Raw genomic sequence first — 21,797 nt, forward strand, 5'->3', positions numbered from 1 at the left:
CAACGGGGTGTTTACACTCAGACTAGAAGTCGTAGTTAAGTATAAGAATTCGGTAAATGGATGGGCAAGATAAGTAGCATTACTTACTTCTAGATACTAGTCTTTGTTTAGCGTTACTACACAGAGGCTCTATGAGCGAAAATTTACTAAAGTACGCAATTTTACTGCTACTGTAGGCATGCCGCAACTCTTGCAATGCTAGAAACTTGGACTCCTGGAAGTTTAATTTAACTACAGTGCATTACCACAAGCCTTACGTTCGTAAAAACTTACGCTTTCATAAATTAATTAGGAAATAAAAACATAAACTTCCCTTTTGTCGCTGAAAAGCTTAACAAGTAAATAATAAAAAATTATACAGATTGGATATTCAAACTGATACCCAAATCTACCAAAGTCATCCGTATGAATGTATTCAAGCTTACGTCAGGTAATCCTTATTTTTTTACCTATCCTATATTGCGGATGAATATTTAAAACCATAGCTATAACTTACTCTACACTAAAATGTGACGGCCTCACTTTGAAATAACAGAGTTTTAACAAACGTAATGATAAATACGATACACGAACACCTATTACATGTCAAATCCATTTATTTGTCTATTGATAATATCATAACCACCATTTCAATATTTAGGTATTACCTTAAACTGAAAATCTCTTCGTAATTGATTGATTTTAAAAGACTCCTCGTGCAGACAGAAACAAGCTTTTGACATGTTTACACAGAATATTTGTTTCGATAGAAATATTATCGATAAAAAAACAATATAAAGAAAAATTTCGCTTGAGTTTTCTGTGAAATTTATTTGCAAGGATAGACAGACCATAGCGCAAAAATATTGTTAACATAGATATTTGTATTTTCGAAAAAAAATATGGACAATTAAAAGAAGATAAAAACTACCCCGCAGAGATTCAATTGACTGTTAGTAAACAGGGAAGAATGTTTAAAATGGTAATGAGAAAATTATTGCTGAAATAATTCGCCGGTTGATGAAGTAAGAAAATTATTCCTAAGATAATTTCTTTAATTAAGAAAAGCGTATCCAGTATGAAACTCAGGTCAAAGAAAATTTCAAAATGAACCGTGAAATCGAAATCCTAGCGTTTCATGGATTTTATAGGAACTCGAAGAGAAAATAGCAAATATTTGGGCTAGTTATAAATGTGAATTGAATGGATGAGGCAGATACTTTGTGGAGATCCATTATGAGATATGAAGTGAAACACTTGGCACTTTCCTCATAAAAATTTATTAAACTACAGTCGACATGTTTCGCTGCACTGCAGCATTATCAAGACTTGATTTATTTATTGAAGACTTTATTTGAGTCTTCATAATGCTACAGTGCAGCGAAACATGTCGACTGCAGTTTAATAAATTTTTATGCGGAAAGTGCAAAGTGTTTCACTTCATATCTAATTATAAATGTGTGGGATTGATCCTCCATGGAAAGATCAATTATGCCATATGATAAACTTATAATTGAAATAGTTTTGAGTATACCGGGAATAGCCACGGTGATAACTTTTAAGGGAGTCACCCGAAATGCACAAATTGTGCAAAAAATCCACAGAGAAAAAAATCATTCGCCTTGACCGGGATAGTTATCAAGTTCAAATAGAAAACGGTAAACGTCTGCGAAGGGGAAAGCAACGCTGGTTAAAAATTACCTGTCTCTTTAATATGCCATTCTGCGCGACCTGGTCTCTCACAAAATATAATTCATATTTCAAGTGAAATTTATTCAATAATTAAATAAATTATGATTTAAAAAGATATAGCAATTAATTATTTACAATTGAACACAAACTTTCTTTCGATAAAGTGCTGTTATGAACGTCAGTTTGAAAAAAAAACATAAAAGTAAATTCTATTTGTACCAAATCGCTATAAGAACTAAGTTTAACGATGCTTTATCGAACGGGAGTGTATGCAAAAGTATTACATAACAGAGAATAGTGAAACAAGTGGAGAATCAAAATGCTCAGAGAAAGTAGTTAGGGTTATTTGTTATTTATATAGACCATGTTTATGTTTTTTAGATACAATCCCAAGCCACCTGGAAATAACCTAGACCCCTTTACAGCGGCACTAGCCCACATTCATACTATATCTCGAGGCTTAGATTTCGAGCTCTCAACTATTTCAGTCTATCTTTCAGAGGAGCGTCAGTTAAAAAAATACAAAAACGCTGTTTTTCTAAGTCAAGTATAGGTATGTGTTAAGGGGCCATTTCAGGTCCTATCGTAAATAAATAAATCAAGGGGAAGTGCCTAGGTGAAGTGAACCGCATTTTGCCTTTTTTAGGAAGCAGTCCTGTGTAAGCATACCAGCATACATAGCAAGTTGATACAGTAGTAAGCAGCTCATTTTTTCGCCATTAAACACCGTTAAGTGTCAGGAATTAATTCAATTACTGTGGAATCGGTGGAAACAATTTATTTATTCCTATTTTGCAGTTATTTAAATAGATAAAAATATACATCCTTAGTAGTAGTAACTGAATTGAACTATTAATATTGTTCACATTCTTCCCGTTTTTAACCGTCCACTTGGGACGATGAGAACTTATTTCAATGCCCACTATTTCTCTATTAACCTCAATACACAAAATATACGGACGAACTCAGGGAAAACTCAGAGAAAATGCGGAATGAACGCACAACCGCATCGTGAATGGTAAATTTTAAAACAAAAAACAAATATAATTCCAATCAACTTTATAATTATAGATATAATTCATTTCATTTGAATACTGAATAATTGATGGCAAATTGTAGTATCTAAAAAAAGAGAGTTGGATTGCTGATTTTCTTTTCATAAATCAAGATCAAAGAGAAACAATAATTTAATGCCTATTAAATTATTACAGTTTAAATAAACAATATTTTCAGAGTAAGGACATCACAAAATACACTTCCTGTTGATTATCATTACCTTTAAATTATATTTCAAATTTATTCCTTCAACGTCACGTATATGACATTTGGAAATGAAAAGCTTAAGGCCAACGAAAAGAGCTGAGAACGCGCAGGGTAGCTTATATAGTTTTTTAATTTGAGGACAATTTGACCAAAACAATGACTTTAAACTATTTAATAATCACTGCAGCATTTTATCAGACATTATGTTGCACTATAAAATTTGGCCGCATGCATCCTAGAATCCACTATCATGGTCCATTATGCTAAGTTGAAAAAAGCTTCAAAGTGATAAAAAAGAACGCATCGCTTGAGTGAAAATAACTTTATTTTTGATTAGTACCTTAAGATGCACTACAACAAGATGAAATTTGTTTAACGCAAGAGGCCTGAAGATTTTGATGAAGAGTAAAAAAAGATGATCAGGCTGACAGCGAAAGCGCCATTCTACGGGTCCAAAACAAGAACCAGGATAGAGCATTAAGGGTATAAAAATTGGGGATTATGAGAAATAAAGAAATAAAGTACATGTATAAGGAATTTCATTAATATGAATCGCAATTAGAGATGGGCGGTAATAGAGGAAAGCAAGCACGGTTGAACTCGTGTGCCATTAGACCACTTAGAAACGAGTCGGTGGAGGCAATGAACCTAAAACTCAATGCATGAAGAAATCGGTTTTGCTGACAAATTTAGCACTGTGTGATCATACATATGCTAGCGAGACCTTAAATTACTATAATAATATTCCAAAAACAACAATAGCATAAAATCAGATAAATAACAGAACAGTGAACGTATAATTAACTATTCTAATCGTTGTAAAAGTAATTTACAATCGCACCAAAAACTGAGATGAGCAGTAACATATTGTATAAGTTAAAAGCAAAAGACACACTGATGATACACATTTCTAATTAATGTATCTCGATAAAAATAGATACGATGCCACTGCATGAAATTTTCGTTACATAATCATTAACTACGGCTCTGCATAGCACCCAACAACACATTTACCGGTTATATTATCAGCAAAAAAATACGCTGTAAATATTCCTTTCACTCCAATTGAATGATTACTTTAAATAATTTTAATAAGAGGTAGTTGCGCTTTCCACAATTATTTAATACCCACGACGCGTTTCCCTTCCCTACCTTAACCTTGTCGAATTCTCCCCCACTTCCTCCTCAAATGTATGAATGAGATTTTCTCATACACTGCAATATATTTACCGTGATTTCTTGTCCCAGGTGATGACTCTGTGAGCCGAATCGCGTCGTACGCATTAAATAATTGTGGAAAAATGCAACTACCTTTTATGTAAATATGTCCAACCTCCCCTACAATACGCTTGAATCCGTTGAACGTATTTGAATGCTTACCATTAAAACTTCATTCATATGCAATTGCCATCAGTTTCATTCCCTTCCTGATTTTTTCGCACGCCAAACGTGCGACGTTATTTTCGAAATAGAGCCACTCCAATTTATTTCGACGATTATCTTGATACATTTTTCTGGTAAAATAAATACTTTAATTCTCGCTGAAAAATATATGTACAATTGTTAGAGCCACCCATGAAGAAAAACATAGGTACTATATTTAGAGTCACCCTTACACTGGCTTTACTTGTGCCCACTCCTCGCAAGCATCTTTACTCTCCCCACGACCTCTCGCAAATGGTTCCCTCGCTTCAGCACGATTTCTGTCATTGTCTCTCATCTTCCCCCTCCAGAAAACTCCTCCTTCGCCGCGTCCCTCCCCCTCTCCATCTTTCGCAATCCCCATCATCCCTCGCCTCCTCAATTATTTCTCAACACACCAAGGGACACCAAAACCTTCTATCCCTGCAGTAATATCTAACGCTAACCCGGCGAACATAGTCCAAACAGACTATTCGCGCTTCTAGTCGGGTTATCTCACTCCATTTGGCCGACGTTTCTGAACCCGATTCGCCTTTCATCATCAGGGCTGACGTTGGAACGCGAATCGGCTTCCGAAAAGTCGGCCGGATGAAGAGAAATAACTCAGCTAGAAGCCCGAACACCCTGTTTTCACGCTTAAATCCCCTTTGTTATTGAGTCAATCCTAGAAGTGCGGGCCAGCAAGAAAGAATTTAAAAAAATGCTAATGAGAGAATTATTCCTAAGACAATTCGCCCGCTAGCTAGGTGGAAAAATCATAACTCAGATAAGCTCCACAATCAAGAAAATCGTATGTAGTATGAAATACAGGCCAAGGAAGATTTCAAAATTAAACATCGAATTGAAATCCTAGATATTTATGGATTGTATAGGAACTCTGAGAGTAAATCTAGATTAGATCTTACTATTAGGCATTAGAGAGAGAGAGAGAACTCTTTTTGCATAAGTTCAACTGATTCAGGCATTATGTATAAAATGGAAGTTCGACATATCAAAATAAAATGAATTTGCACTTTTCCATAACCTTTTAACGCGTTTCGGCTCACAGAGCCATCATCTAGAGCAAGACATTGGAGTACATGAGAACATCACATTTATACATTTGAGGAAGAGGTGGATTTTACAAATGTGTTCACGGAAGGAGCGGAAAACGCGTTGTATGCATTAAATAAATGTGGGAGAGTGCAACTACCTTTTCTTTACATTATTTCATGTAATCATTCAATTGGTGTGGATGGAATATATAACGCAATATTTTTACTATCGATCAAGCAGAAGGTGTGTAGGAATAAATTCCATGTTCTTATGTACTACAGCGTCTTGTTCTTGATGATGATGGCTCGATGAGCCGAAACGCGTCGTACGCATTATATACTTGTGGAAAGGAGAAAATTCATTCCATTTCAACTCTTTTTGCCATTGTCTCTCATCCGAACTCAGAAAACTCCTTCCCCGCCGTATCCCTCCATCATTCCAAATCCCCATCATCCCTCGCCTTCTCAATTATTTCTTTGCACACAAGGGATAACCCTTCTGCCCCCCCTCACCCTATCCCTCCTCATCTACAGAGGGCCTTTTGAACTCCCTCTATCTCCTTCCCGCCACTCTTCCATATGTAGTACATACTCCTCACCCGTGCCTTTTCGTCCTTTTTATATCATTAAAAAAAACCTACTTCGCCACATCCTTTCCCGTCCTCACGCTCCTCAGAATACGTGTGTCGCTTCTCTCTCCCTATCTTTTTACGCTACTCTCACACATCCGCTCTCGTTTTCACGAAGGGGGAAATCAGTTTCCCTTTTCTCCGTCGCTAATTCAATTTATTAGCCTTTTGAGGCCCTTTCTCGCACTTTCCACGCTGCCCGCTTCCAACTTCGTGGATGAATTTTTTTTAAACAGTCTATCTTCCCGATCCAAGCATATTTTCATGGCCCCTGCCAGTAAAAAAGGGAACTGAATTTATTTGACAATGAGGTAAGACTATCAGCAATGAAAAGCTAAACAGCGAGAAGATAAAAGGAAATGGATACACTTTTTTTGCATGAACGTTTTAATCCACGAGTACAAAACTAAACACAAGTGATGATGAATTTCATTGAATCATAAATTAAGTTTAAGAGACATTTCTGATTTTAAGAACACCAAAACTTATTAATTTGTAAATTAATTTACTTCTCATGTCTGATCTCATACATAAACTCTACACCGTATTAATAACTTCAGAGGGTGCCTAAAATTAACACGTACGAAATTGATTAATTATGAACAAATTATAAATGCTACCTAATTGGAAGTACAATATCATGGTAATCAAAAGAAACTTCAATTATTACGAGGTAGGTTGCGAGGGAGACCAAAGTAATAGAATACTAAGCAAAGGCTGTAATTATGCAATGAATTAAAGATCCGTAGGTTAATAATCTATGCAGAATATAAATAATAACTGGTAAATATTATTTTGGGATATGTAAATATAGAGCTGTTTAATACAGTATGTTTTACATAGGCACTCTCAAACGATATAATCGTATTATCCGAAGATTTTTTATCAAGCCTAGGTTAAGGCTAATGAGTCAGACTATGAGACGTAAAATATTTAGAATATAGAGAAAATAAAATTTTAGAATATTTTTTGGTACAGATAAGACCCAAGCGACATGAGTGTACACGATCTTCTACGGAAGACTTATAGACCACACACGCATAGGAACCTTGCCGTTCACAATCTCCCTGACGCAATTAGCTGTTTCGATAGGTATCTGGATAGATAGGTAAATAATAACTAAGGCCTCTTCGCATCTTTCTAAAAAGGTACACCGGAGAGGAATATCCAAGCACTTCTCTTTAATGAAATGAATAAAGAGTTGCTCCAGAGATTCTAAATTTATTATGTCCATCGGTTAAAAGTATGCCAGGTTTTACTTATTCCCCGCCCCTTTGGGCTTCATGAAATAAAACTGAGCACTATGAGATATTAGGGGCACGCAGGCAATTGCTCCACACGGCCTGAAAAATTTATGCTCGAGTTAAATAATCATTGCCCATCCGGAATTTATCTTTATCGATTACATTTCGCACTAAAGGTGCTGTGTAACCTGCTATCATAGAATGGTGGGGATTGGAATTCAGTATTTAAAAAATGAACGCATTACATTATAATATTTAGTACATTTATATTTAATGGTGATAATAAAATGATGGTGTGATGAAACTTTAACTGCAAAAAAATTGAGAAACCCATGCAGTTTGTCATTTCATTATCAAAGAGACATAGTACGCACTTGACCTGCAGCATGCAATAATCACTAATAATAATCAGCTAATTCTGATATATATTAAGGTCACTTAGGTATGCCTATAAATATCTCAGAATTATTAAGATAATTGCGGCACCATCAACCCCTGATCAATCCCAAAGGGTGAGTGTAGAGAAGATAATAACCAGATCATATAAATAAAATAAGAGAGAGACTGTAGAACCGACAGATTCAGAATGTCTTTTTTCCACGATAAATAAGAGATTATAACTGCAGCGATAGAACTCATAAATAGATTGCATGACTTGTAGTGTAGCCTACTAACCTATGTAAAACTTAATGCATGTTTCTTAATTTTATTAATATTTCTAACAGCATAGGGTAGTATAATTTGTTAGTATACGTGACGCTTTGTGGACCGTGTGGTGTGCATGTGGGAGTCCAATTGAATGCTGCATGCTGGTGATTGATCACCCCCTGCCAAACACCCTACAGGTAGCTCGTAGGGTATTACGTAGATGTAGATGTAGATGTAATAATAAAATGAATCTTGTCCTACCTTGGTGTCATTCGTGAGCAGCTCCAGTTCGAATCCCGGGATGAGCGGTCCTCTCGCTGGTCCCCCGTCGTTGATATGTCGGATTGCCAGCCTAGCCGCGGCCTCCTCACTCCTCCCCTCCAACCTCTCCCCGTGCTTCGTCGTCATCTCGAACAGACCCAAAATGGCGATCTTCCTCCGAGGAAACGCTCCCAATTCCCACACCCTCGATCCCTCCTTCTCTTGGCCCATGACCTTTGACGAAACCACTTCCGACCCATCGGCACCTCCATAGCCTTCAGTCCCAAGAACGTGGCTGTCCCTAGCTTCCCTATGCTCCGGAGACGACATCCCCTCTTCCTCCAAAACCATTCCGTCCGCCCCTGTACCCGAGTTGGCGTCCAGCTCAACCGTCTCCGATCCTGATTGGTTGTCGTCCGTTTCCTTAAGTCTCCCGTCGCCGGATATTACGGTCTGCTTGTCCTTCCATTGGGGAGACGTCGTCGTAGATTCGGTGACGTTTGATGTCCTTTCGGTCCCCGTCACCGGCTGTCGGTCCGATGGCCGATACTTCCCAGCCGTCATCCGGGAGAAGTACCCACCCGACGGGACCCAATCCGCGATGGGCAACGTCTCGTTTCCCCCAGGGTCTAGCAGTATCCCTCCCGGGGAATCCGTGGCTTCGTCCCCCCATTCGCCGCTACCCGTCCAGGAGAAACTCGAGTGATTGGACGTCGAGCTGGGATCAGTACTGGCTCCTCCGACCTCCTCCTCAAATTGTTCCTCCGAGGAAGACCAATTTGAACGTTCAAGTGCCGTATGATTGCTGGTGAGGGATATTTTTCGGTCAGACGAAACGTTTTCCTGAGGCGAGGAACTCAAGTCGAAAGTGTCGTTGGAGATAATTTCCGAAGAATCAGGCAAAGACAGGAGTCCATCAGGGTCGAGGCTCGGATAAACGGTCGTCCTGTCCAGATTGTAAACCGATGCGGTACTTGATGACGTCGATTCCGTCGTCATGTTCGGTTCGCCGGTTCCTGACACGACATCTTCAGGTTTGGGGACGGAGTCGAGGTTGGGGTGGCGCGGCGAATGGAGTGGACCTCCGCGGGGGACACCACCTTCGGCGGCGGGAAATAGCGTTGAGCACGGCGAGGAGAGTAGGACGACGAGGAGGAAGACCAAAGGAAATCGCTGCGACTGCAAATCGGAGACGTGGGAACGGCTGACGACGATTGGAGACTGGTCGGTCATCCGCGACTGGTCGGTACGATACGTAGGCGACATGTCGAAACGGGTCGTAGGCGACATGTCGGAACGGGTCGTAGGCGAACTGCCGCGGCAGAGCGAACGGTTCCGACTACGCTGGAGAAATGTGTGGAGGAGGGCAGTCGCGACGGAAGACCTGCAAGGCCGTGAGGCGGAGTGGTTAAGTTGATTTGGAAGAACAGATTCGTCGTTCCGCCCACGGCCCTGCGATGGAAGCATTCTGAAGAGTGGAGCAGGTCTCTCGGGTGACGATGGAAGACTGTGACGTTGAATATGAGCCTCCGACTCCGCGGAGAGTACGGAAGATTCCATCCCTCGCTTGGGAGAGGGAAAAACTATGACCCTCCTGCCAGTCCTGCACTAATACTTGTCTCCTCTATTTTTTTTTCTCTGCAATACCTCGGGCGAATTTTGAGCCTATATCTCACTTATCTGCCGCTCTTCAACCAGGGCCTCAAAGCCGGATCATTCTTCGTCTCCTTGTCATTTTCTCACCACCACTCCCTCGGGATGGCGATGTCAGCACAGTTGAACCCATTGGTAACCTAGAAGACGAGATGAAAAAAATTGAACGTCAAGAAAGGAATACATGGTGAGGACGTTAACGCCTCTGTCAGCTAGAGTTTTAGGCTCATAGTCGTATCTAGAAGAGGGGTAAGTCGCCACTGGAACACCCCCCTCATTAAAAATAGTATTACATAGTATATACCTGCGTCGTAAGATGACGTTTCAGAAGCGTTCTTAGCTTTGAATTGTGATAAGTGCCACGAAATATTGACGATGCTTAATTACTCATGACTTTAAATTTCAATGGTTTCTTCTCGATTAAATTCAAATACTAAAAACATTTATTGTGCAATCACTAAGGCAAGAAATATTAAGCGTCTTTACCTAAAAATGAAATGGGGTACATCCATAAGTGAATAACTAATTCAGGTTAAGGAAATGATTATTGTGTCGTATTGAATACAACAGAATCACAATTTTCACATTTGAAAGTTATACTTAGTTCTTAAATAGCCTGCGCATAAAACGCATTCTCAAGACTACATGGAACGCATTAATAACACTCACCAAATCACCAAGATACGACTAAATTTATCAGAACAAATCTTAAAGGTAGCTATTATAAAATATTTTTATGAATCAATTGTTAAATGCCACCATGGTTTCCTTCTTCCTGGTATTTCTTCCTTTTTTGACATTAAATGAAACAAACATTATAGGCGTCTTGCAGCAATGACGATTAAATAAGAGGCATTCCATTTTAATGCAGACGTTCCCGCAATTATTCAGTTTAATAAATGGAGAATAAAAAAATTAGTTACGGCTACACTATTTCATCGCAAATTTATTTTTTTGCATTATCACCGTTTAGATAGCTATCACTACCGGATATCCGGAAAACAAAAAAAAAAGAGCGAGTAGCGGTTAACTTCCATACCATCACTCTGGCAGCTTGATGAGAAAAAAATATTCTGCTTCGCCGAACGATATTTTAAGTAAATAAGAACTGTAAAACATCCGTGAAACCAGCAACGAATGCTTCTGGCATTCAATTATCTCTTCTGAATGGAATGGGGGAGAATAATCCGAGGTGGGATGATGGAAGCCTAAGATAGAAGTCGGAGATATCCCGACTTAAGCACAGTACGAATATACTATTCGTGGAGGCGAAAACAAAGGAAAGACGTAACTTTTAATAATGACAGAGAAAGACAGTAAGATAAATAAAATTCATAATAAATGCAATATGTACAGGCAAAATATGTAGTGACTAAATTGTATTTGAAATTGCAAAATAAAACAGAAAGGATTTTACTAATAATTAATCATATATTTTCGAATCTCAAGCCAGAGAAACCATTAATCAAATCAATAATTTAGAATTCTTTCCTTTCTTATAAGCATGATAGAGAATTAAATACAATGAAGACAATATCAGTACTTCTAATAAATTAATTTAATACTTGCCTTTTCGTATTAGCATAAAATTACGTTTTTGGGGGCATATTTACCCCATATGCGAATGGAATAACCTTTCATCGATTTAGCTACCAAGTTATTTGTCCATAAATAATTTGGCTGAAACAATCTTATTTCTTCTCTACAGGCGAAATAATATTTGTTTAAATTTAGTTAGTAATTTCGTGGAAGCGAATAATGAAAATACATGAGATATCCACGGCAATAATGTCTTAGCGAGGTCGACCCTAATTTATATATAATTTTCAAGGGTTTTAATTAAAAGGAGACAATAAGTTATAATAATGGAAATTAGAAAATATCAAAACTATACCCCAAAATAGTTGATGAAATTGCCCATATATCTGTATAGTAGTTAAATCTTAGTACAATGACAAATCGAAAAGTAGAGAGAAAATATATCCTCCGTATATCCAATGAAATACCAGGGAAAGTTATTGTGTCATTCTTGTCATTAAGCTGAGGGCATGACATAAATACATATTATTTTAATAATAATTCAGCAAAAAGTAAAAATTTTATTTTTTTGGGTCAAATTAAAGTACATAGTTCAAGCCCATCAAAAAGTCACATCGAAACATCACTTCGTTCCTAAAAGATGTACTTGGAAATGTATAGAAAGGGTTCTTCTCATGAAGAAAATGCTTTATAAAAAACATCCACGTAATTACTTAAATTAATTACCTAATATATGTAAACGTGGATAAAATCTCCCACATAGAGATGAATTTTGGACTTTTAGTTAAGATGAAAATTAGTTACGTGGAAAACTTCAAAGTTGCCTTGGAAAAAACGAAGGGGAGAGTCTACATAAACTCAAGATGAAATAAGATTCCACCTTTTCCCTTGACCTCCCGCTGGACTCAAAACTCTAGCGAAGAGAAACTTTCCTTTTCGTTTGAATAGTACTGATAATTTTCTTAATTGAACACCATTCATTTAAGGATCAATTAAGTAATTACTTTTTTCTATCCTTAAAAAAAAATCCGTCCCTCGAAAGACTTTCGCACTTTATCGCACAATTTTTTTAGATCGGAAATAAGAAACGGAATAAGAAAATAACGGAAAGTAGCTTTAGATAATTACACAATCGTTTCAATGGATACGAAGAACACTATTTGGGAGTGGCAACCACATATATATTTAAAAAATGCCTTATCAACAATTATATAACAATAGGCTGCATTTTCCGGGTTTCACCGCGTCGTGGTTGCGTTGGTGACAACAGTTTCTCCTGCATTTCTATCATCCATAATTTCAATCGAGAGGATAGCTACACACTCCACAGCACATGGAAGAGACTCTTCGCCCCATACCCCCACGCTATTGGCCGCAAGGCGACCAATCAGGGCGAACCTACACCACTGGGCTGCCCATATAACGGCGGCCAAAACACGGCATAATCACTTCGACCTGAAGACGCCTGCTGGAATGCAGGAGAAACTGTTGTCACCAACGCAACCACGACGCGGTGAAACCCGGAAAATGCAGCCTACAGTACCAGCGCACCGCGGAAGCCTTCGCACCAACTTAATTATATAACAAATACATATTTTAGAAATATTCATGAGCAAATGAATGAATGCTTTTCAGAATCACATCAGAGCAAAAAATTTCAATTCCAACAATGTTATGCCTTGCTTGAATACGGTTTATACCCATTAGAGCTAAATTAGAGCAAATCATGTAAACATAGGATTAAAACGCTCTTAATTTTCGTTTCGCAGCCATCCCGAGAAAAAAATTTAGCCATTTTATGCCCCACACAAACACCAAATTTTGCAATAAGACAATTCTTGGAATGAATATACTCTGCAATAATACCATCGATGTTATTCACCGCTCATTTTGCATTAAGAGCGAAAAATATTCAGCGTTTTACAACTGTTTGATACAGTTTCTTGCAACGCGGCGGCCCCTCATTCTCGCAGTCTCATACTCGTATCCTATTCTCAACGGCCACCCACATGTTAAATAGGGTAGTTTCCTTGATCAAATAAAACGAAAGTCATTGATTGCGATTCGTTACCCACCATTAGTGCAATCATAATATAAAATTATTTGGTTTTAGAAATCCCAGTTTAGACGAATGTTAATGGTCAATTTTGGCCTCATTTGAAAAAAGGCCAGATTGGCGCCCATGCGATGCCACTCCACGAGACGTCACAGGGGCCTAGGTTATATACGAGTAGATAGGAGTTTTACATCGTCTGAGTTTACCAATGCATGCATGAGACACATAGCTCAGGGAAACATTTCTTAATAATCACCTATTAAAATTGCCTATGGTCGGAAAGTTTCCTTCGTTTTATAGGGTATTAATTTATATTTAAGCCAAGTGCTACCGGCTCGCAGGGTACTCTACGCTACCGCTATGCTCGGTAGCAAGCAGCCTATATCGTAGCGGCGTGCATAGCCTCGCACCCAGGTGGCCTCACACAGCAGCAGGCAGACGTCAAACGGGCTTTTCCCAGTATTAATACTTAGCCGTTGCATTTTCGCGCGCTTGAAAATTTTTACTTTTCATTTAATCGCGAAAAATAGATTTTGTCACTTAAAAATCTATCAACGTGAAATATGTACTCCAGGAGTAACCCCATTTAAATACATGGTGTGTGACAACAGATTTAGATGCCGACTCGATGATCCTCTTTTGTAATATTCGAGGCATTGGTGTAGATTTACGAATTCATAGCCATTGGCCGATGGATTGCCGGCGAACCACCACGATTGGATCGCGGACTTCAGCTCAATTCCAACTCTATCTTCATTAAAAATCACTCCTTCAAGCAATTTCTACGCAATTTGCGCATGGAGTTTGAGAGAATTTTAGTGCCTTTCTCAAACAGTTCATCTATATCTACATTCTACATAAAACCCCATATAGGCCCCTCATTAGCCGTGAGGTGGGGAGGGTTCATATTGCATAAATTGTCTAAATTCACGTTATCTCCATTAAAGGATAGATCTTCCACCCCATAAAAACCTTTGTCCATTAATTATAAACCATTAATTTATATTTAAGCCAAGTGCTACCGGCTCGCAGGGTACTCTACGCTACCGCTATGCTCGGTAGCAAGCAGCCTATATCGTAGCGGCGTGCATAGCCTCGCACCCAGGTGGCCTCACACAGCAGCAGACAGACGTCAAACGGGCTTTTCCCAGTATTAATACTTAGCCGTTGCATTTTCGCGCGCTTGAAAATTTTTACTTTTCATTTAATCGCGAAAAATAGATTTTGTCACTTAAAAATCTATCAACGTGAAATATGTACTCCAGGAGTAACCCCATTTAAATACATGGTGTGTGACAACAGATTTAGATGCCGACTCGATGATCCTCTTTTGTAATATTCGAGGCATTGGTGTAGATTTACGAATTCATAGCCATTGGCCGATGGATTGCCGGCGAACCACCACGATTGGATCGCGGACTTCAGCTCAATTCCAACTCTATCTTCATTAAAAATCACTCCTTCAAGCAATTTCTACGCAATTTGCGCATGGAGTTTGAGAGAATTTTAGTGCCTTTCTCAAACAGTTCATCTATATCTACATTCTACATAAAACCCCATATAGGCCCCTCATTAGCCGTGAGGTGGGGAGGGTTCATATTGCATAAATTGTCTAAATTCACGTTATCTCCATTAAAGGATAGATCTTCCACCCCATAAAAACCTTTGTCCATTAATTATAAACCATTAATTTATATTTAAGCCAAGTGCTACCGGCTCGCAGGGTACTCTACGCTACCGCTATGCTCGGTAGCAAGCAGCCTATATCGTAGCGGCGTGCATAGCCTCGCACCCAGGTGGCCTCACACAGCAGCAGACAGACGTCAAACGGGCTTTTCCCAGTATTAATACTTAGCCGTTGCATTTTCGCGCGCTTGAAAATTTTTACTTTTCATTTAATCGCGAAAAATAGATTTTGTCACTTAAAAATCTATCAACGTGAAATATGTACTCCAGGAGTACATATTTCACGTTGATCACGTTGATCACATATTTCTTTCGATATATATCTTTCGATTTAGGCAATAAAAAATTAATGGGAAACCACCCTATTATTTCTTCTCCTGTAAGAACTTCAGAAATTTACGAAGCTATTCAGTTTGCAGCAGTTACTTCTCAAAAAAGATCCAATCAAGCTGGAATTGCTCATTCTTCTCATTCTATGCCATAAACACCAATGCTGGAGGGATAATTTTCTCTTTTCATTCAAAATAATTCTAACATAGCTATTCATATTTCAGCCGTTAATTCTCACAAAAAATATGTAATCAAACTAGGATTGCACTTCCAACCTATTCTCTGCCATAGACATAATCACAAACAACACAAAAATGAGGTAAGTGCAAATCATCCTCAATCACCCTCAAATCAAGTGCTATTCCCACAACCAACTCACCTAAAATACCCAATGAACAAAATTTTATTCTTAGGTTTTTTCAAGCACTTTCCACCAGTCTAAGCATGGACTCAATGAAAAACAGATGTCAAGACTTGTAGTATGAACCTCTCTCATTTCTAACGTCCCCGAAGGTTGACAGTGAAAGTGAGAATCACCTTGGGTGAAAGTCCTCGGTTTTATAAGGCCAGAATGGAATTGAAGAACTGAGTAAAAGGTGAATATGTGGAGCACGCAGAGGAGTGGCGAATCCCGCTTTAACCTCTCGAGAATCAGCACAAGTCTTTCCCTCTCAGTCAAGTGGAATACAAGAAAAGAGGACGAGTAAAAACGAACGAATAAGGCATTCGGAATGGCAGTGGTAAGTCTGCAAAGTGGGTGAATGGAATGGAGAGAAAAAAGGGGATTGAGGAAAAGTCGGGTTTTCCAGATCGAAGAATTTCCGAACGATGCAACCTTCTCATCTCCCATAAGCTCGGGAGCACGTTTTCTCCTCCGATGAAAAAAAAAGAACACGGTCCAATACAAAAGACGTTGGCTCAGCGTTGCCGACGCTTGTGTGACCGACGAGAGGAGACGATCGAGAAGACATACGAGGAAAAATGGGATGGAAAAGTGGAGAGCTAGCTCGGTACTCCCTCACGGAAATCTGGAAGTTTTCCATTCAAATCGGACGCATGTCAATAGCTTACTCAGGTTGACGAGTCTCATCCCATAAAGTACATATTCTTCCATCAATGAAATGTGCCAGAAAGAAAGTAAAGAGATGGAAGTTTTTAAAAAAATGGATGATGATCACGAGTTTAATCGATTATTACCCCTAACAGTCGACATTGCAATAGTGGATCTCATTGCAGCTAAGACATCCGCTCTGGCCTTGAGGGTTTCCATCCCCTGCATTGGCCAATTTTTCAAAGAATTGTCTACATAAATCCAAGCGAATACTACTTGGATGGCCATTCACTTCTGGTAGGAAGAGATGAAAACGTACCTAATTCGGGAAAAATACTGAAAAACCTCAGGTGAAGAATAAGCAATGAGTAAATTTCTAACTTGATTAACTTTCTATTAAACCTACTAATTTTAGGAACATCTTAAAAATCTTAGATTAGTACCTGTATTGCAATAGAAGACCTATTCTGAGAAACAAAATTCAATTTACCACTGAGTTTACCCCTAAAACATTTTGTTCTTTCACAGATCCATAAACGTCTTCTTGTCCCTATATATCCGAATTTATCGTAAATATTCTCATATCCCCTAAGCATAGCGCATTCCGCCTCAATGATGTGTGGCACGAGATGACTGCGATGGGGTTGTTCAAAGATTTTGAGAAAAAATGCATGCATGTGATGACACTCTTGCATGCTGCATACTGGTGATCGGTCACTCCTTCCATACACTCCATTCTTGGCTCCCACGGTATTATGACGATATAGATTATGATGGCTTCGATAGCCGGAATATAGGAAGCATCTCAATCGTTTCCGCTTGTTAGAGGAACCGGATTTTCGCCAATCTCGGAGCTCGGTAAAGCGATTTGTGTTTACATACTTAGTTGTGATATAGACCATATGGAAATGCAAATCATTATCTGCAGGCATAATCTGTACGTTTTATTAAAATCATTATCTGCAGGCATAATATGTACGTATTATTAAAATTACAGTCAAACACTGAAGGGTGAAATAAACTGTACTTAAAATTTCTATTCGCTAAAATTCGGTACCCATCTTCCCAACGCTTTCCAACTTTACCACAATTGCCCAGAGAGACTCCCGCCGACTCTCACCGATTCCGCACGATGTCAGGCGGGGAAATAAGTGGCATCAACCTAAAAATAATTATACGGCTAATGTACAATACACCATCAAAATTCCATGAGCACAGCCTACGATTACTGTTATTCATCGTAATAGTGGACAAAAATGGTTAAAATTTGTCCTCTTTTTAGGAAATACCTAAAATACCCATTATTTTGTTGTGAAATTTTTAATGAGGAAATATTTAGCTGACACGATAATTATAATCGAGTGTAAAATTTTCAAGTTCTCAAAATTAAAAATCTTGAAAATTGATATCTTCCAGAATAAGCTCTGGGTTACGTAGGGTTAAGCGTCACTTGCTAGGACGACTTCTAAAATGGGTGAGAAACAAAATGTTTTAGGTTTTGCTTCAGGTGTTGTCAAAAACAGCCTTAGTCTTAAAGAAAAAAATGATTTTTCCCCCCGAAAATGGCAATTCTGATGATAGAGACCAATTCACTAAAGGTGAGGGCAAAACACAGAGCAATAACGTTCAAGGACAGGAGCCAAGAGTCCAAAGGGTCGAGTGTGAGTGACGCATCCTGATTCACGAGAGTGAAAACCGCTGGCATTCCGGCGAAGGCACTCCACTGGATTGAGCTAAACTGCATCGGAAACAAACCCAATGGCTCGCTAAGTGGACCCGCTCACCAGCCGTCACCTCTCCAGCTCCATGTATAGCCAAAGAGCGTGCTTCCACTGACTGGAGTGCATTGGTCAAGAGGACTGCATAGAGGAGGCCCAATTCCAACACATATAAGGCTGATTTCTGTCGCCACTTCGGTCGCATTTTAATCGCTTTTCAAAAATGTCCGCGGCGCGGTTATCAGTGCAATGCGATCCACTTTTGAGTCCAATATTTTACAGTGTAATGTTTGTAACTGCGAGGAACAGCAGTGCAAAGTTATGAACACGATAAATCGCATCATCACGCATAAAAATTTTGGTTAACACCCCGAATGATACCTTATTTCCCGGTGAAACTCGTATCACTTTTTCCGTCTGCGAGCGACTTTTGTAACCCCATTTAAATACATGGTGTGTGAAAACACATTTAGATGCCGACTCGATGATCCTCTTTTGTAATTTTCGTGGCATTGGTGTAGTTTTACGAGTTCCACCGGCTAGCCATTGGCCGATGGATAGCCGGCGAACCACCACGATGGGATCGCGGACTTCAGCTCAGTTCCAACTCTATCTTCATTAAAAATCACTACTTCAAGCGTATTTCTCCGCAATTAAAGCATGGATTTTAAGAAAATTTTAGTGCCTCTCTCAAACAGTTCATCTATATCCACATTCTACATAAAACCCCATATAGGCCCTTCATTAGCCGTGAGGTGGGGAGGGTCCATACTACATAAATTGTCTAAATTTACGTTAACTCCATTAAAAGATAGCCAGTCCATCTTCCACCCCATCAAAACCAGTAAAAACCTTTGGTAAAAAAAATTATTAGCATGTATAAAATTAATTATGAATATTAAAAATTTAAGAATTTCCTAGGAATTCAACAATCACTGCAAACATTTACCATACAGGTGGCAATCGAGCTCCATTTTACGATAATATTACGAAAAAAATATATAAGGGACAGGGAAATTTGGCAGCGTACCGGAAAAAATCAGCTGTAATCGTTATGAACACGTAAAAAGAATCCATTGCCTTATCCTTACAACTAAGATATTGGGGTTACTTTAAATAGGTATATTTTGGCATTTCTTTATTTTGACACATTGAGGGGACTAATGTAGTTTTACGAGGGATCATAATCGCGGAATGAAAAACCGCTATTAAATTGCATTCCAACAAAACTAGACAACACAAAAATGAGCTTTTGACATGTATGATAAAAATACTCGTCTCGTATGAAAATATATCTTCTTATGCGAGAGAGAAAGTTGAACTGTCCATGTCAACTTTATCCTTCTTCGTGGCAGTTTATTCGAGTATTAATCTTTCACCTCTATGGCAGGGAGGAGAAGGAAAGAAATTTTTAAGAGGACTTCACAACATAAAGAAAAAAATGGCATTTTATGCCGCGTATAAACCAAGAAGAAATATGCCAAGAGACAGCTCGGCATTCTCCACATGAAGGAACGAAAAGGGAGAGCGTAAGAGATGCCTACACGAAGGAAATAAAAACAATTCGAAGTAGCTATTAGATTACGTTACCACACGGACATCTGAGCATGGAAAGTAGAATAATATAGTAAGGCATGAAAGGAGGTATCCTGTTACATCATGGTGTAATTGGCTCCGGGAAGCAAATGAAGGCGATTTTTCAGGTTTAACGCCGTCATCCTGCTTACATATAATTTCTTTCAACAATCTTAATTTCAACTAAGAGAAAAAAGCATGTGGGCACAAAAAGGTGAGATGACAATAATTTGTGTCCATAAAAAAAATAAAGACAAACGGCGCAAAGAACGTAAAAAGCGGGAAATTTCGAAGGAACAGAAGGTTTCACAGGGATTCATACTTAATAAGGGCCCATAAAATGTTTCCTGCTATATAATTTAGAGAAGTGCAGAAGAGTACGCATCGCCACTATCCAATGAATAAATAAATTCGGAATTGTTTGTACGTAAAAATAAGAGATAAAACTTCAAAAAAAATATTCACTGGAGAGGGCTAGTCTTTCCTGAATAAAGCTCTTGTCTTTCTTAATAAAATTTATTGCTTGTTTCGTTGGTGTCTACATACTGCTATAAGTACATTACAATAACTACATTACTAGTACTTTAGGTTTTCTTTATTTTATTTTAAATCTACATAATAATCGTAATGACTATGCAAGAAATAAGCAAAGAGTGAAATGAAATCCTGCAGGAAATAAATACAAATATATATTTTTTTTAAACTACAACACTGAACATTCTTATCTCAGGACAGTAATAAACGTATCATATAACGTTTCACTTTCACAAAGTCGTCAATAAAAGAATAAAATATGAGTTTCTTCACAGAATAGTTCCTATACCTGCATAAAAATTCGATAGTGCTGGGTAATAATTGTTTTAATGAGTACGTCGGATCAAAAATGTTACGCTAGCAATTGTCCTAATCAACAGCAAAATCGGCACAAAAATATTGTTTTAAGACCCTGTATATAAGGGCCTAAATGAGATAATAACTGAATGAATTACCATAAAATAAATGAGATAATAACTTAATTGAACCTCCTCTACATCGATGAAATCTTTCGTCCAGAGAGTTTTCATCGTGTGATGAAAACTCTCTGGATCAAATAAAGGCAAGTTTTTTTTTTGAGCCAGTGTTTCCATTTCATACACTGCCCCTTATACTTGGTTGCCTAGTTGATCTGGGTTATGCTGAGAAACTCAGAAATATTTGGATACATTAATAACTGATGAGAGGCCAGAAAAATGATTATTTTCAGCTCTTACTTTTATTCAATAAACTTTCTTGGAATATCCCTCCATTTTAAGGCTGATGTAAACGAAGAGGTTTTTGATGAGATAATTAAATCTCTTACGACATGTGTTTTGCACCTTTAGAGGCATTTGTATCACGTTTATACTCCTTTAGCGATGCTATACAAATATAATTATCTGCTTGGCATATATCGTACATCATAATATAATATATATAACATTTTTAGCAATGGGAATCTAAACTTTGGGAATGTCATTTGAAAGATACATTTCCACCTAAGATACTTTGATTCAGATGGTACTATAATGAATTGAAATACCATTTCAAATGGATAAATATGTGAAAGTGAGCATATTTCAAGAGCTTTCAACTTAATAAACATAATAAAATTACTTTTGGGGTCCCTCTACATGCTCATGACTTCAAAATTATACTATAAGAGCTTTCTTGGACGGTTTTATGACGAGGCATTGAGGGAAGTTGAATAGTTTACGTCGACTCGAATTTCCTAAATCCTTAATTCTAGAATGAAAATGCTTTCTCAAACTAATATTCAAAGGAATAATAACAATACATAAAGCGATGTTTATTTATCCCAAAGTAAATAAGTAGCATATAAAAGAGCTAAAATGTCTGTACTAAAAATTAATTATGTGCCGTAGACCAATTACTAGCACAGTTTAACTCTAGAAGGAAAAATAATGGATTCGCTCCATATAATGCCAAAATATCATCAAGTATTTTCTTACAATTCTGAAAATGGATCTTCACAAGGGTC

At 38.1% G+C, this 21,797-nt stretch overlaps 1 protein-coding gene across 1 annotated transcript in view; it reads right to left on the reverse strand.

Moving 5' to 3' along the window:
- The window catches only part of LOC124158188, a 225,891-nt gene that overhangs the window by 104,195 nt on the left and 99,899 nt on the right, over positions 1–21,797 (reverse strand). The window contains exons 2-3 of the mRNA XM_046533376.1: positions 8,173–9,965; positions 5,403–5,413 (exon numbers count right to left, since the gene is read on the reverse strand). Coding sequence (XP_046389332.1) covers positions 5,403–5,413; positions 8,173–9,732 — 1,571 coding nt within the window. The 5' untranslated portion in view covers positions 9,733–9,965. The remainder of the gene's footprint in view (positions 1–5,402; positions 5,414–8,172; positions 9,966–21,797) is intronic.

Source organism: Ischnura elegans, chromosome 4 (genome assembly GCF_921293095.1).
Source record: "Ischnura elegans chromosome 4, ioIscEleg1.1, whole genome shotgun sequence".
Lineage (NCBI taxonomy): Eukaryota > Metazoa > Arthropoda > Insecta > Odonata > Coenagrionidae > Ischnura > Ischnura elegans.